The sequence below is a fragment of the Meriones unguiculatus genome, chromosome 19 (assembly GCF_030254825.1).
Source record: "Meriones unguiculatus strain TT.TT164.6M chromosome 19, Bangor_MerUng_6.1, whole genome shotgun sequence".
Lineage (NCBI taxonomy): Eukaryota > Metazoa > Chordata > Mammalia > Rodentia > Muridae > Meriones > Meriones unguiculatus.
Window position 1 is genome coordinate 13,456,689 of NC_083366.1, and position 13,928 is coordinate 13,470,616.

At 40.0% G+C, this 13,928-nt stretch overlaps 1 protein-coding gene across 3 annotated transcripts in view; it reads left to right on the forward strand.

Annotated features, from left to right (window-relative positions):
* Positions 1-13,928, forward strand: part of Itga8 (integrin subunit alpha 8) — a 182,653-nt gene that overhangs the window by 119,600 nt on the left and 49,125 nt on the right. For all 3 annotated transcript variants that reach the window (XM_060372339.1, XM_021657791.2, XM_060372338.1), the window contains 2 exons: positions 1,408-1,488; positions 12,121-12,226. In XM_060372339.1, coding sequence (XP_060228322.1) covers positions 1,408-1,488; positions 12,121-12,226 — 187 coding nt within the window. The remainder of the gene's footprint in view (positions 1-1,407; positions 1,489-12,120; positions 12,227-13,928) is intronic.

A 13,928-nucleotide genomic window follows, 5' to 3' on the forward strand; every position in this document is an offset into this window, starting at 1 on the left:
AGCACTTTCCCCCAGGTGTTGGAAAAATCATGGATAACAAAATTAGATGGTTGAAAACTGGGCTTTAAGCTTGTGGAAGTCCCTGTAGGCTCCATTACAAGCCTAGTGGGGGTAAGTCGCTGCAGGAAACGAGCCTGACATCTATCAGTTTCCATCTTTTACTAGTGTTTTCAGTTGAAGGCGCCTTATCAGTAAATACAAGCGACCAAGACTGTCCAAAGGCACTTTGGAAACAGTCCTGCCTTCTCCTGGTTGCAAAGCAGGATTTTATCCAGTCCTTTCCCAAGGCCACACTGGGAAAGCATCAAAACACTGATGTGAAGCCGCCCTGCTGCCATCTTCACAGTGAGAGCTTGCCCCGTGGATCCAAGCAGCACCCGGAAGCACCACGCGGCGGCTTTCTTCACTGACAGAGCCGATTACAGCTGCCACCCTGATGTGGTAGTTCCAACCCCAAGTGACTCTGACAGAGGCCTGAAGTGTGGTGGCAGCTGCATCCAGGCCCTGCCGGAGCCTCTTGGGAGTTCTTATGGCCCTGACTGCTTAACATGCATACTTTTTAAAAAGTTCAGTTTCACAATTGATAATTATATTTGCTTGACGGAAAAAAAAAAAAAAAAACAAAAAACAGCAAACAAATTTTCTGCCACACTGAAAGAGGAATTAGGAAACACATCCTCTGTGCTAGGACTGATGCATTCACAAGCATCCGCCTCCTCTGGTTAGGCAATGCCTCGCTTTCCTGGGCCTCTCTATGCCAGAGTCGGGCTTCTAATCCAGTCCCTCTTCCTTGCCATAGACAGCCCACGAGTGTGCAATGATTGTAAACACTTATTTTATGTATCAATATTAACGTATATATACTAAAACACCGATTTAATGTAAAGTTAAAAAAGAATCCATAAGGAAGATAGAATTGCTGACAGAAACAACAAATGGTGGGATGCACTGTAGGGCCAAACCCAAAAGCTTTCTCGATTATGTGCTGCCCTGGACTGTTCATGCCAGTTCTCCACTTTATTAGCATGGAAAATCTGGAGTTGACTGTGCTGTCATTTTGTATCTGAAGGGCACTGAGCGTGATGTGCAGAGAAGCAAAGGAATTTGTCTGAGGTGGAGGCTGGAAGACGAATGCAATTCAGTGCCTTTGGTTTATTCTAACCAGAAAGTGTTAGCTTTCTTCTGTCTCTGTTGTGCTTCCAAATGAAACATCTCCCCAGAGAAAGCTGATTGCTTTCTATGTATCCAAAGACCTCTTAGCATTTCTGTGGACAAAGGGTTATGATTTTGTAGAATAAATCCCATTGTTTTTCCAAATGATAAAATTGAAAATATGGTTTGCTCTTGTGATATGTTTCTTGTGATTGTGAGAAAGTATGCTGAAATCATGTCACCCCTGTGTTTTAGCTCCAACAAGGACAATCCAGACAGCAATCTTGTGAGTGTGCAAATCAACATCACTGCTGTTGCTCAAGTAGAAATAAGAGGGTAAGTAGTAAATCATTAAGTTTAGCATTTGTATGTAAAGACTTCAGATGAAATACTAGACAAAATTACATGCAAGATTCATATTCAGTTATGACAGATTTTTTTATCCTTTTCTACTCAGCATTAGCTCATCAGCGAGCAAAGTAACCTTGTATGATAATTAAGTCTAAGCATAAACAGATAATAGATACATAGAGGGATAGATGATAGTTGGATGATAGATAGATACATAGATACATAGACACATAGATATATTGACTGACACATACATAGTTAGATCATACATACATACATACATACATATATAGATACATAGACGCACAGAGAGAAATATGATTGCCTGAAAGAAAATCCTCACTTTTACTATAATTATTTTTAATACAATGGCCATTTAACTTTGTTCCATCTCATTATGATTTTAGTAAACTGCTAGCATAGATATGAGGGTCAATGGCTCTGCATTCTGTATCATGATCTTTCCATCCATGCTGTTCTTTGAAGAAGGGTCCAATAAAGATAGGGAGGAGAAAGAAGGTCAAGAGAAGCATTTGAATGACTCCCAACTGGGAATCTGGTAGAAGAGGAAATCACACTGCTTATCTTACACAAATTCAGGTTTTATTGATTTTGTTATTGTAATTCTGCTTTCTTCAGACCAATCACTTAGCTAAAAAAAATATTAAAAATTAAAAATGTCAACTAGTATTTTAAATCAAATTATTCTTTGGCTCCAGAATCCTGCTTGCCTTCCTTTCCCAGAGTTCCCAGAGCTCACTCCTCCAAGATGACAGTTGTGGGTTTCTGCTCACAGAGCTGTGTCACTATGCTCATGTCCTCAATGTACAAGTCACGGGATTGTGGCACAGGAGTTAAAGGTCACACAACTAGCAAACACTGAAAGCCAGGCAATCTCTCTCCAGATCTCACCCCCAAAATTGGTGATTGTACCCCTCTTTTGAAGCTTATTTTATGACTTTATTAGCACATGCTTCTGTGGATTATGGTTCACATGCATGCTTTCGAGATCTGCCCATTTTAAGCACCCATGTTTACAGTTAGTTTATCATTTTACTGACACAGCAGTAGTATGTTGTAAAATGCTGCCATAACACATCCATTTTATGTACATTTGGAGCTTCCCCATCTCCAAGTTTTAGAACTTTTCCCTGCACATCTTCTGGTACAATGTGGAAGAATTTTTTCATGAAATACATTAAGAAGTGGGATTCAAGATCAGAGAGAGTGTTCGTACTTTCCTGGCTGATACCAATTTATTTTTCAAAATATGTATTTCTTTATCAAATCCCACTACTGGAAGAACCAGATGAAAGTTCCCATTGTCCTATGTAATCATCTGGCCCCGAGGGTGGTCCAGTTTAAATTCCAAGTCTACTGGTTGGGTGAGAAGTGGCTGAAGATGAAACTTATAGTTCCCTAATTGTTAAGTGAAACTGAGGTACTTTTTACATTTTTGTGGTTTTTATTCTTCCTATCAAGGGAAATTCATCTTCATTTTTTTGTACATATTCCTATAAAAACAATTGACTTTTCTTACTAACAGCAATTTTTAAATGCAGGACGTGCTGTGGAGCCCTGATTAAAATTTTAAAACTCAGTTCTCTCCTAGCATGTGGGATAAAACTGGGTTCATAAGCGCTTTGACACTGCAGGAATTCATTTATGGATGTAGACATATATGTCGCCGTTAGACTTTCAGCCAGACACGCTACAGATCTTTTCATAGCTTATTGGGTTTCCAGTGTGTTTCTAAAGTGGCGTTTGAGATGAAAATTGCATGCTGTAAAATTCACACTTCTGAGAGCACATTTTGTAAAGTAGGATACCAGGAGACCACTGAAAACAGTGATTGATTTGGGTTCCTCTGTAGTTAGCCATTCTCCTGTACCCTGGCATCTTGATCTATTTTCTGTCATTTTATTTTTGCCTTTTTTCAAATGCCACAGAGTAAACTCATTCAGAATTAGTCTGGCTTCTTCTAATTAACATAAAGAATTTGAAAATAGCCATGTTCTTGCATATATCAGTAGTCTGTTTCATAATACTGCTGAAAAAGAGTACAGTCCTTTTCACTGTAGGACCACTTAATGAATGATTCATTCACCATTTGGTGACCATACAGATTGTCTCCATTTTGTAGCAGGTAAGAATAGAGCTGCTATGAGTATTAATGCAACAGTCTTTGCTGGGACATTTGTTCTCACAAATGGGGTTATATAGTAACTGTATGTCTATAAGAGCTTGCCCAGTTATCTTGCAGAGGACTGAATGGCTGAGCTGCACCCTTTCTGCATTCTCATTAGCAATTTAAGAGAGTGCCCTGTGTCCTGTCCCTGCCAGCATGTGAGACACACACACACACACACACACACACACACACACACATAAACGTGTCTTTTAGAGTTCATTTCCTTACTGACTATTTATACGCATATCTCATCCAGGTTTGTTTGCCATTAGTCGCCCCCTTTTTCATGAAGTATCTATTTCAATCTTTCATTTGTTATGGAATCATTTGTCTTGTTACTGAGCCATCAAACCCCCTTACAAGTCCTGGTAGGAAATCACCTGTCATACATCTGGCCTTGAAACAATTTCTCCCAGTGTGAGGGATGTGGTTCTATGTCTTCTTAACAATGTTATTTGAAGAATGAAAACCTATTAATAGGATTTTTTAATGGTGTGTGTTCTTTGTTTCTTATCTGAGTAATAGGTGTCTCTCTGAAGTCACAGCGAGCTTTGTCCTTTTCTTTCTCCAATGTTTTTATGTTTAGGTTTATAATTTCTTTTAAGTCAACTTTTGTGGTTTGTGGGTGGTAAGGCCAAAGGTACATTGCCCTCATGAATATTCATTTCTTCCTGGCCTGTTTGTTGAAATGTCCATCACTTTACCCCTTTCACTACTTTGGCACTTTTAAAACAAATCAATTGTTCAAATGTGAGGGTCTAGTCCTAGATATTTTTCTCTTCCATATAACACACAATAAGTTTTGAAAAGGAGGAACACAAGCATGTAAATTCTAATGACATTTTTGTTGATTTCCTAGAATTTTTTTTTGCATATTTATGTTGCCTGTGAACAAAATTAGTTTTCCCTCTTACTTTTCAAAATACATACATAGATTTAGCCAATTACAAAGTTAGGGATCCTCCCAAAAAAAGAGCAGTATCCCAATTTCTTCATTGTCAAATTGACTCAACTTTGTCACCTGGGGACAGGAACCCTGGACTGAAGAACTGCCATAACCAGAGCGGCCATGTCTGTGTGAGCAGTTGTTTGATGACTGCTGAGGGCAGGCCCAGCCTCCATAAACCATCCTGGATGTCAACACCTAGACAGATGAGCCTGTGCTGTATAAGAAATCTAGCTAGGCAGAACCCTGTGAGACAGCCAGGAACAACATCCCTCCATGGTCTCTGCTTCAAGTTCCTGCCCTTACTTCTCTCAGTGATAGGCTGCTGCATGGAACTGTAGACTGATATGAACCCCTTCCTCCATGAAGTTGTTTTTAGCCAGAGTATTTTGCCAGAGCTTGAATGGGCAACTAAAACAAGTACCATCATTTCTAACACCAGCTGCTTACAAATCTTGTGGTCACAGCAATAGGTTACTGCTGGGAGAAAATCAGATTAAGGTCATCAAAGGAAGAAGGCTATAAGGAGGAAACTGGACAAGTGCCAAACACTAGCTTCTCTTTGTCCTTGTCTGCAAAGTACAACCTATTACTTCCTATTATTGATTCATAACAACATGTAGGGAGTATGATCTCCCATGACACAAGCCTTGGGGAGAAAGTCTCATTAGTCCTTTAAAAGGGAGAATTATTGATTGGTTGCCTTCTCACCTAAGTGATTTCCATCTCCAAGTTGACTGAAATGACATGACAAAAGCTTCCACCTAAATTACACCAGTGATCTTTCTGGTTTGGACAACCTCACAGTAAGTCTTCCTGTTGGAATATCTAGTGTGTCCCAAAGCTTCAGACATACCTTATCACTTTTTGAAGCCTTAAAAGTATATCTTAGAAATTATCCTGAAGAAAATGAGGGCAAAGACCAGACCTCTTCTTGGACGAAGTTGAATGCCTTCTTGTTTTTCTTCTGTTAGAGCAGACTCACTAGTTCAAGACTGAATAGACATGGTACCAGGAGATGTCCTTACTTTATTCTCACTCTTACAGTCATTCAGTATTCCACATGTAGTCTGATATTCACTTCATGGTTTTCATAATTGCTCTTTATCAAGTTCTGGCTGTTCCCTTTAAAATTTTATTTCTTTTGTTTTGTTTTTGATTAAGAGCTGCTAGAATGAATATGTATTGAGTTCTGTCAAATGCTGTTCCTGTGCCTATGAGGATGATTAAATGATTCTGTCTTCCTTTCCATGGTCCTTGAAATTTGTAAACTTATTAATTTTTGTTCTGAAAGTTTAACTAAGCCTGCTTTCTGCAGATACCCTAGGCTTGAACTTGCTAGAATTATGCTAGTGACTTTCACATTTATGTTCATGAGAAGTATTGATCTATAGTTTTCTTACAGTGTATTTTTCTTTCTTGAGTGTTAGGGGAAAGTAGATTCGTAAAATTTATTGGAAGCCTTCCTCCATCCACATGTTCCTAACTACCGAGCATCTCTCCAGACTCAGCACCAACACATGTGTTTTTCATGCCTGTAGGATTTATCCAGACTCCTCTACAATCCCACCCTGCAACCAGAGTTAGCAACTTTGTGGGATCTTCTTTCTTCCATCCTTCTTCACCCCTTTTCTTTTTCCCTTTCAATCCCTAACACTAGGTATGACAGGGGAAAAGTATACAAGGGAAAGGAAAGAGATCCTGAATAAAGTCAGGAGTCAGAAATGGGCGACATTTTAGTTAGAGTACTTCCTGCTAATTAGGGACATTGAGCTCCTTGGGGCAACTTTGACCTTTGCTATCAGGATATCGAATTCCTTTTTGATTTTTACTTTTCTTTGAGCATGACTACTTAACAACTGCAACCAAGAGCAACCAACAACCAACAACCAACCAACAACCGTTGATCCCACCTACTGGGCCTCTAGCATTCCTATATCATCCGAAAAGTCCCCAGAATTCCTGATGTCACTCAACCCCAGAAACTATCTGCAGCTTGCAAAACCACGCCTCTGCTAGAGCACGAGGTAAATCATAGTCAGCTGCTTCAAAGCAGACCCATATTCCCACACGTGGGATTAAAACAAAAACATATTTTTAAATTTTTCTGTTTTTTTTTATAAAGAAATTGAAATTCTAAGATTGTCACCACACCAACCCTCAGAAGGCCGAGTGTGCTTGTGCAATATGTATATCTGTGGAATCTATATCCTTTGTCCCAGACCCCTGTCTTCTCTTGCCTCCTTCCTACTAAGAGAGTGTTCTCCAGCTTGGAGTTCTTGTTATTGGCTCCTACTTGGGAGCCCTCTGCTCTACCAGGGCAGGAAGTCCTGATTTCAGGGGAGCCTGAAATGCTCCAGCTCCTGTTTTGACTCAGACTTATACACAACCTCTGACCTCTTGCTGCTGTGCCTCTTAGTGGCAGATCCATCCTCTTCTATTACTGCCTTGTTCTGGGGAACAAAGAGGAGGGTGGCTGCTCTGCCAGTACCTGGACACACTTCTCTTTCTGTTTCTTTTCCTTTTTGTCTGTTTTGTGATTCTGCACTGTTTTTTCCTCGTGAGTTTGATATTCTCTGTCTTTCTCCCTCTCTTTCTTCTCTTCCCCCTCTCTCTCCCCTCTCTGTCCCCTCTCCTCTCTCTCTTCCTCTCTCTCTCTCTCTCTCTCTCTCTCTAAATTCTCTCTAGAAATTCTCTATCTAGAAATTCTATCTTTGGAGGTTTTCTTTTTTCTTGTAGAAATATTAGCACCATATATTTTTCTTTAATAATGAATTTATCAAGGGCTAGGAAGATGGCTCAGTCAATAAAGGGTTTGCAGTGCAAGCATGATGACAGAATGACAACTTAAGCTCCAGTCCTTAGTACATACTCTAATAAGCAAGTGTGGTGTGCATCGCTGTAATCTTAGCAATGTGGAGGCAGAAACTGTGGCTTGTTGGCCAGTCAGTCTTTTGCAATCAGTGAGCTCTGGTTTCAGCCAGAGACCTGACTCAAAAACTACACTGGAGATAGATAGAGGAAGACTCCTAACGTTTCCACTGAGATCCACATACATATACACACACAGGAACAGACACACACAGGAACACATACACAAGTATACAACACATATACACACACATACAAGCGTGAAAAAAATGACTTTAGCAACATTTTAAACTGTTGCTATGTTGGGTTTCTTATAACTCAGCTTAAATATTTTCTAACTTGCTTTATGATTTTTCCTTTGATTCATCTGACTAAAGGGAAGTGACCTGTTTGAAGTATAGTGATGTGGAGTTAGGAGTTAGTATTGTTTTATTCTTGTTGAGTTTCAATTTCATTCCCTTGTCTTTTTCTAAAAGAAAAGAGCTTCTATTTTAAAAGCCCAGAGAAGAAAATACAGCATTAATTTTTACTGCCTTCTTTTCTTTTCAAAAATAGTATTCATGAACCCTGTCTCACCCTCTATATTTATCTTAGAGTTTTGCCATTGTTTGTTTATTTGGGTTGGGTTTGATGTGTTTGTTTTGGTTTTTCACAGTGCTACGCATTAAACCTAGGACCTTAGACATGCTAAGTAATCTCATACAACTATCTCCTTAAAATTCTTTCTGCTTTTCCTTTTGAGGCAGAATTCTCCAAGTTTCTAAGGTGAGCCTCAAACTTACTCTATAACCCACATTGAACTTGCTCTGTAACCTTTGAACTTTCAATTCTGCTGCCCCAGTCTCTTGAGAAGCTAGTTACAGACCTGTGAGTAGCTGGTATTACAGATATGTGCCACCAAATGCCCTGTAGTTTATTTTGGCTTTGCTAACCAGAAATTATACGAAGCAATCTGAGCATAGTACTATGGTTTAATCCCAGCACTTGGGAGGTAGAGGCAGATGAATCTCCGAGTTCAAAGCCAGCCTGAGCTGCAGATAAAGTTCTAGGGCAGCCAGGGCTATACAGAGAAACCTTCTCTCATAAAACCAATAATAATAATAAATAAAAATAACAAGAACAACATATATATGAACTGTTTTTTAAGTCTACATTTAAATTGCTTTGTAAATAAATTTAAATTGCAGAAGTTTTCCATATTCAATAACGTATAAGTGATGCCAAGGCAGTTGAAGGCTGACTGCAATTGCCTTCATTCTTTTTTTTTCACTCTTTCTTTCTTTTAATTTTAAATTTTTCTTCACAATTTATTCATTATATATCCTGATTGAAGCCTCCTTCCTCAACTACCCCAGTCCCACCCTCCCTCCCTCTTCCCTCTATCCCCTTCCCCTAGTTCACTGAAAGGGGGAACTCTCCACTATTGCCATCTGCCCATAGCTTGTTAAGTCTCATCAGGACTGCCTGGATCTGCTACCTCCTTAGCCTGGCAAGACTGCATCAAACAGCAGTCAACTGAGTTCATGACAGAGGCAGCCCCTGCTCCCCTCACTCAGAGATCCATATGGAGACTAAGCTGCCAATCAGCCACATCTGTGCAGGGGGTCTAGGTCCTCTCCATGCAAAGTCCTTGGTTGGTCTCTGCAGGACCCCTTGAATTGCCTTCATTCTTATACATTCATCCTGTGGGATTGATGTTTTCACATGTATTTCTGCCATCAGTTACAGTAAAAAGGGAAATATCTATTCATGGTTGCCAGCAGTCCAAACGACTAATTAAAACTGGTTTCTCATGTGGATGCAGTTGTTTTAATTGCTACGTTAATGTCCAACAGTTGATCACAGTTTATTCTCTGACGGTGTTGAAGTTCTTTCTGGCCAGATCACATAGCTAAACTCTTTCCTGTGATGATGCTTCTGAAACAGTGATTCCAGTGTTTAATACCTCAAGGAACAAGTAGTTTCGATGTTGAAGATCTCTTGTGTTCAGCCTTTAGGAAAATCTTATGTTCTTCTGGTTAATGCTGTTTATTCTTTGCTACTTTATCATGTGCTATGTTAAGCCCACTTTTATTTGTTGTTGTTTTATAGTTTTAAAATAGTCTTAAGTAGAATGTCTTGAGTGGTAAAAAGTACTTATAACAGTTCCACTCGATTCGGTACGACATGGCATCAACATTGTCTTTGAGCCGATTGGCACACAGTTCATTAGGACAAAGGATGATTTAACACAGGTCTGTACTAGGTAAAACTTAGTCATCATATATAGAGTTCATGAAGAATTCCTGAAATACACAGCCTTTTAAAAATAATCCAGTGGAATAGGAGGTCAAGAGAGGAAGCAGGGCTCAGAAGAAGGTGCACCAGGTGCTATACTTGCTGCCAAGTCTGAGGACCCAGGCATTATACCCAAATGCAAGCCAAAATGAGGACCCAGGCATTATACCCAAATGCAAGCCAAAATGGTAGAAGGAAAGTACTCACTCACACAAGATGCCATCGCAAACACACACACACACACAGAGATGCACACACAAGCACACACAGTCTTAGGGCTACTATTGACATAAGGAGACACCATGACAATGCTAAGAAAGAAAAGTATCTAATTGGGGCTGGCTTACAATTGAAGTTTAGTCCATTGTTATCATGGTGGAAATTATGGCCGCGTGCAGGCAGGCAGAGTTCTGGAAAAGTAGCCAAGAGTTCTACATCCAGATTGGCAGGCAACAGGAAAAGAGAGGCACTGGACCTGGCTTGAGAATCTGAAACCTCAAAGCCCACCCCTAGTGACACAGTTACTCCAACAAGGCCACACTTACTAATAGTGCCACCTCCTGTGAGGCTATGGGGGCCATTTTCATTTAAACCAACACACATACCAAAAAAAAAAAAAGAAAGAAAGAAAGCAAAAGAAAAAATAAAAGAAATAAATTTGAAAAGAGAAAAATCATGAATAATGAAGGCCTATATAGTATACTGTCCATAGCAGGTAGGGTTAGCATCGTTCAAGAAAATAAATTATGTTCTTTGCTTCTGTGGATTAAGAGAAATTAAAAACAATCCTATTATTTTTTAAAGATCACATCATATAACCAAATATTTTGGTTCACATCATGTAACCAAATATTTTGTTTTAAAGTTCCTGACAGCAAACACACTTCTACTCATCAAAACTTTTTCTTTATCCCAGAAAAAAATTATTCCCAGAAAAATTAAAGTTTAAATTTACACAGAAACTTCTATATAAATGTTTATAGAAACTCATTTGTAATAGCCACCAACTATAAACAACTCAAATGGTTTTTCAGTGAGTCAATGATAAACAAACCATACCATACACTATTATTCAACAATAAAGCAGAATGGACCCTTAATAGATGGAACAGTCTGGAAGAAAAAAAAAATGTTTGGAGTTGCTAGAGGCTGGAGCAATTACTGAATATTCCTAAAGTAGCCTTTTAGACCTACATAGGGATGCATTCTGTTGAGACTGATTTTAGCTAAAAATCAAGGCTTCTTTTAAAGATACCCTTTCCCAATAAAAATCTAGAAAGCTGTGTCTTTCGGCATTCTCCTTTGGGGGCTGGGGAGTGGCTCAGGGTAAAGTGCTTGCCGAGGACATGAGCCTGGATTCTCACTGTGCAAACTCTTGTAATCCCAGCACCGAATGGCAGAGATGAGGTGTGGGGTAGAGGATTTCAGGGGCTCACTGCATGGCCAGCCCAGCAAAGCCAAAGCAGTGAATGCAAAGTTCAGTGAGCTCTCCTGTCTCAAATATGAGGTGGAGGAGACACTGAGGATGGCATCTCAGCATCAGGCTCTGGCCTCCATGTCCTCCAGGAGAGAGGAGGACATATGAATGCGTGTGCACACATGCTCGCGCCACACACGCGTAAATAACACCACAAGCTGAATCTCACTCATCAAGTATATCTATGTGTACACTGCGAATGTCAGGCTAATTTCATACTTAGATGAGGGCGACACTGAGCACCTCTCTTGTTCCTTGAGTTTTCTGTAAAGCAACACTTTGCCTCAGTTCATACTTGACCCCATCTGGCTCCGAGTTTGGCTTTGGTCCCTTCAGTAACAGGAAGCAAAGGAATCTCAAGGACTGTATACAAAGCAGCCACTGCTCTAAGCAGGCATTTTTAAACCAAAGCTATTTCTTCCCAACTGGATATTGAATACATCACACAGGAGCCTAGATATATTTATGTACCAACACACACCGCACACACATACAAACAGACACACATCCTATTTCTTATTTGGGGTTAAAGCAGGGACTATAGAACCTCTATGCACAGAGATACATACACATACTTACAAAGAATAGATAGCAGGCTTTGTGAATGTACACGTGTGTTTGTGTATTCTCTCCTTCATGTCCATTCAAGAATGGTCTCTACTCTGCCCCCTAGTGTCCAAGTTATGGGAGACTGTAAAACAGTGACTGTACCATAGACTAGTGCATCAGATATGTCTTCAGATAACTGCAGAGCACTTGTCTTCCTCTGAAGCCAGTGCGACTATATGGTAATATGCAAGAAAGACATCCTCAGCAGGCCCTCATCAGTAATCAACCTCATATTCCGTATTCCAGAGTGTCCCACCCTCCGCAGATTGTTCTGCCCATCCACAACTGGGAACCGGAAGAGCAGCCCCACAGAGAGGAGGAAGTTGGTCCTTTGGTTGAGCACATTTACGAGGTAGCTACTTCTTTTTTAATTATTATTTTACTAATTTACGTGTTTGAGAGTCCTACCTGCGTATATGTCTGTGCACCTTACATGTGTGTGGTGTCCGTGGAGGCCAGAGGGTGGCATCTGCTCCTCAGGACCTGGAGTTCCAGATGGTTGTAAACTGCCTCGTGGGTGCTGGACACTGAGCTCAGATCCTCTGCAAGAGCAGCCAGTGCTCTTAAATGCTGAGTCATCTCTCCAGCCCAAGGTGGTTATTTCTTATATTACATGCTTTGAGGTTCTATTCATATACTCTTTACTGATAAGGACTTCATAGAACCTCATGTCCAAGTCTAAGGTCCACGCTTTGTAACTTGTGCTACTGCGCTGCCATTTTGCGGTGGCTGCCGATGGGTGCCCTGCCAAATAACCACGGACCGGACACTCGGTCTTCAGTGGTAATGTAAGACCTGGGGTCTCACAGCTCAGGAGTTCAATCGCGCCCTTCCCAGAAACTCCCCCAGACCAAGACTCGTTGCAAAAGCAAGAGGTTTATTAACCATTGTACAACGGGGTCACCCCTGCCGGTCAGCAAAGAGTGGCACTGGGAGACAAAGGCCTTTAGGTTTTTAAAAGAAAAATTGCGGGAGATTTGAAGTTCTAGTTTTGGCAATTTAGGATTGGATGAGGAAGCTATAAAGTAAGATAATTGGTTAGTCTTAGGTGTTCAAGCTTGGCCAGTCCTGCCAAGTGTGGATGCAGCTGCAATTGAAGGTGGGGGTGGTTAGCTCATCCTTGAAGATTAGGGCTGCGGGCTCTTGGCTGGAGGTCAAAAGCTACTCAGAAGAAGTCTAGGTTTGTTGCTAAGAAACGCTATCTCAAGGACAAGGGTCTGGTCATTCTTTTGCTGAGTGAAGGTTATGGGCTTCACTCAGGTCAAGGGCTTGCTTGCCCTTTTTTTATATTTGTCCTCACAGATAGAGTCACATTTCTTTACTCTCTGGAAAGGTACTAAGAGGCTTTAGCTTAACTTGGACCTAAAACTCAAAACTATAGGCTTTAGAAGACATATAGGTTACAAAGTTAGCCTAACCCTTTCAGTAAGATATACTACCTGGCAAGACACAGCTCGTCTCATTAAGTGAGCTTTCAAAAATGCTTTTATTTGTTCTCCACTTAATATTTGGACAGCCTTTATATTTAAGAAAAAAAAAAAAAAAACTAGGTCCTTTGTATTTCTTCCTTTTCTTCTCACATTTTCAGATACCTTAAACTTACCTAAATATAAGTTAATGGTCATTATGTATAAGGTACTATTAGAATACCTTATGAACTATTCATTACTGTACCAAAATATAGATATAATTATATAATTATATAATTGTGTAATTATAATCAGAAATGAATCGTTTACTCTGAGATCTGAAATACTGCAAAGTTTAGTAAACTATCTTCAGAGGCAAACAGCAGCTCACAGAAAGAGCCCAATGGACTTTTCCCAAAGTCAATGTGTTGATTTATTGACATGTTACCTAAAACATTTAAAATTTTAATGAAAAATAGACATACGGTAGAGGCTTAATTTAGCAGTTACTTGTTTGTTTGTTTGTTTTTCTTTAGAGCTAATGTCACCAGCCATGTAGTAATTGATTTTCAGGGGACCCAGCATGGAATTTCAGAAAAATAAAACTCCAAGTGACTTTCTGATTGAGATCCTTTTCCATTCCTT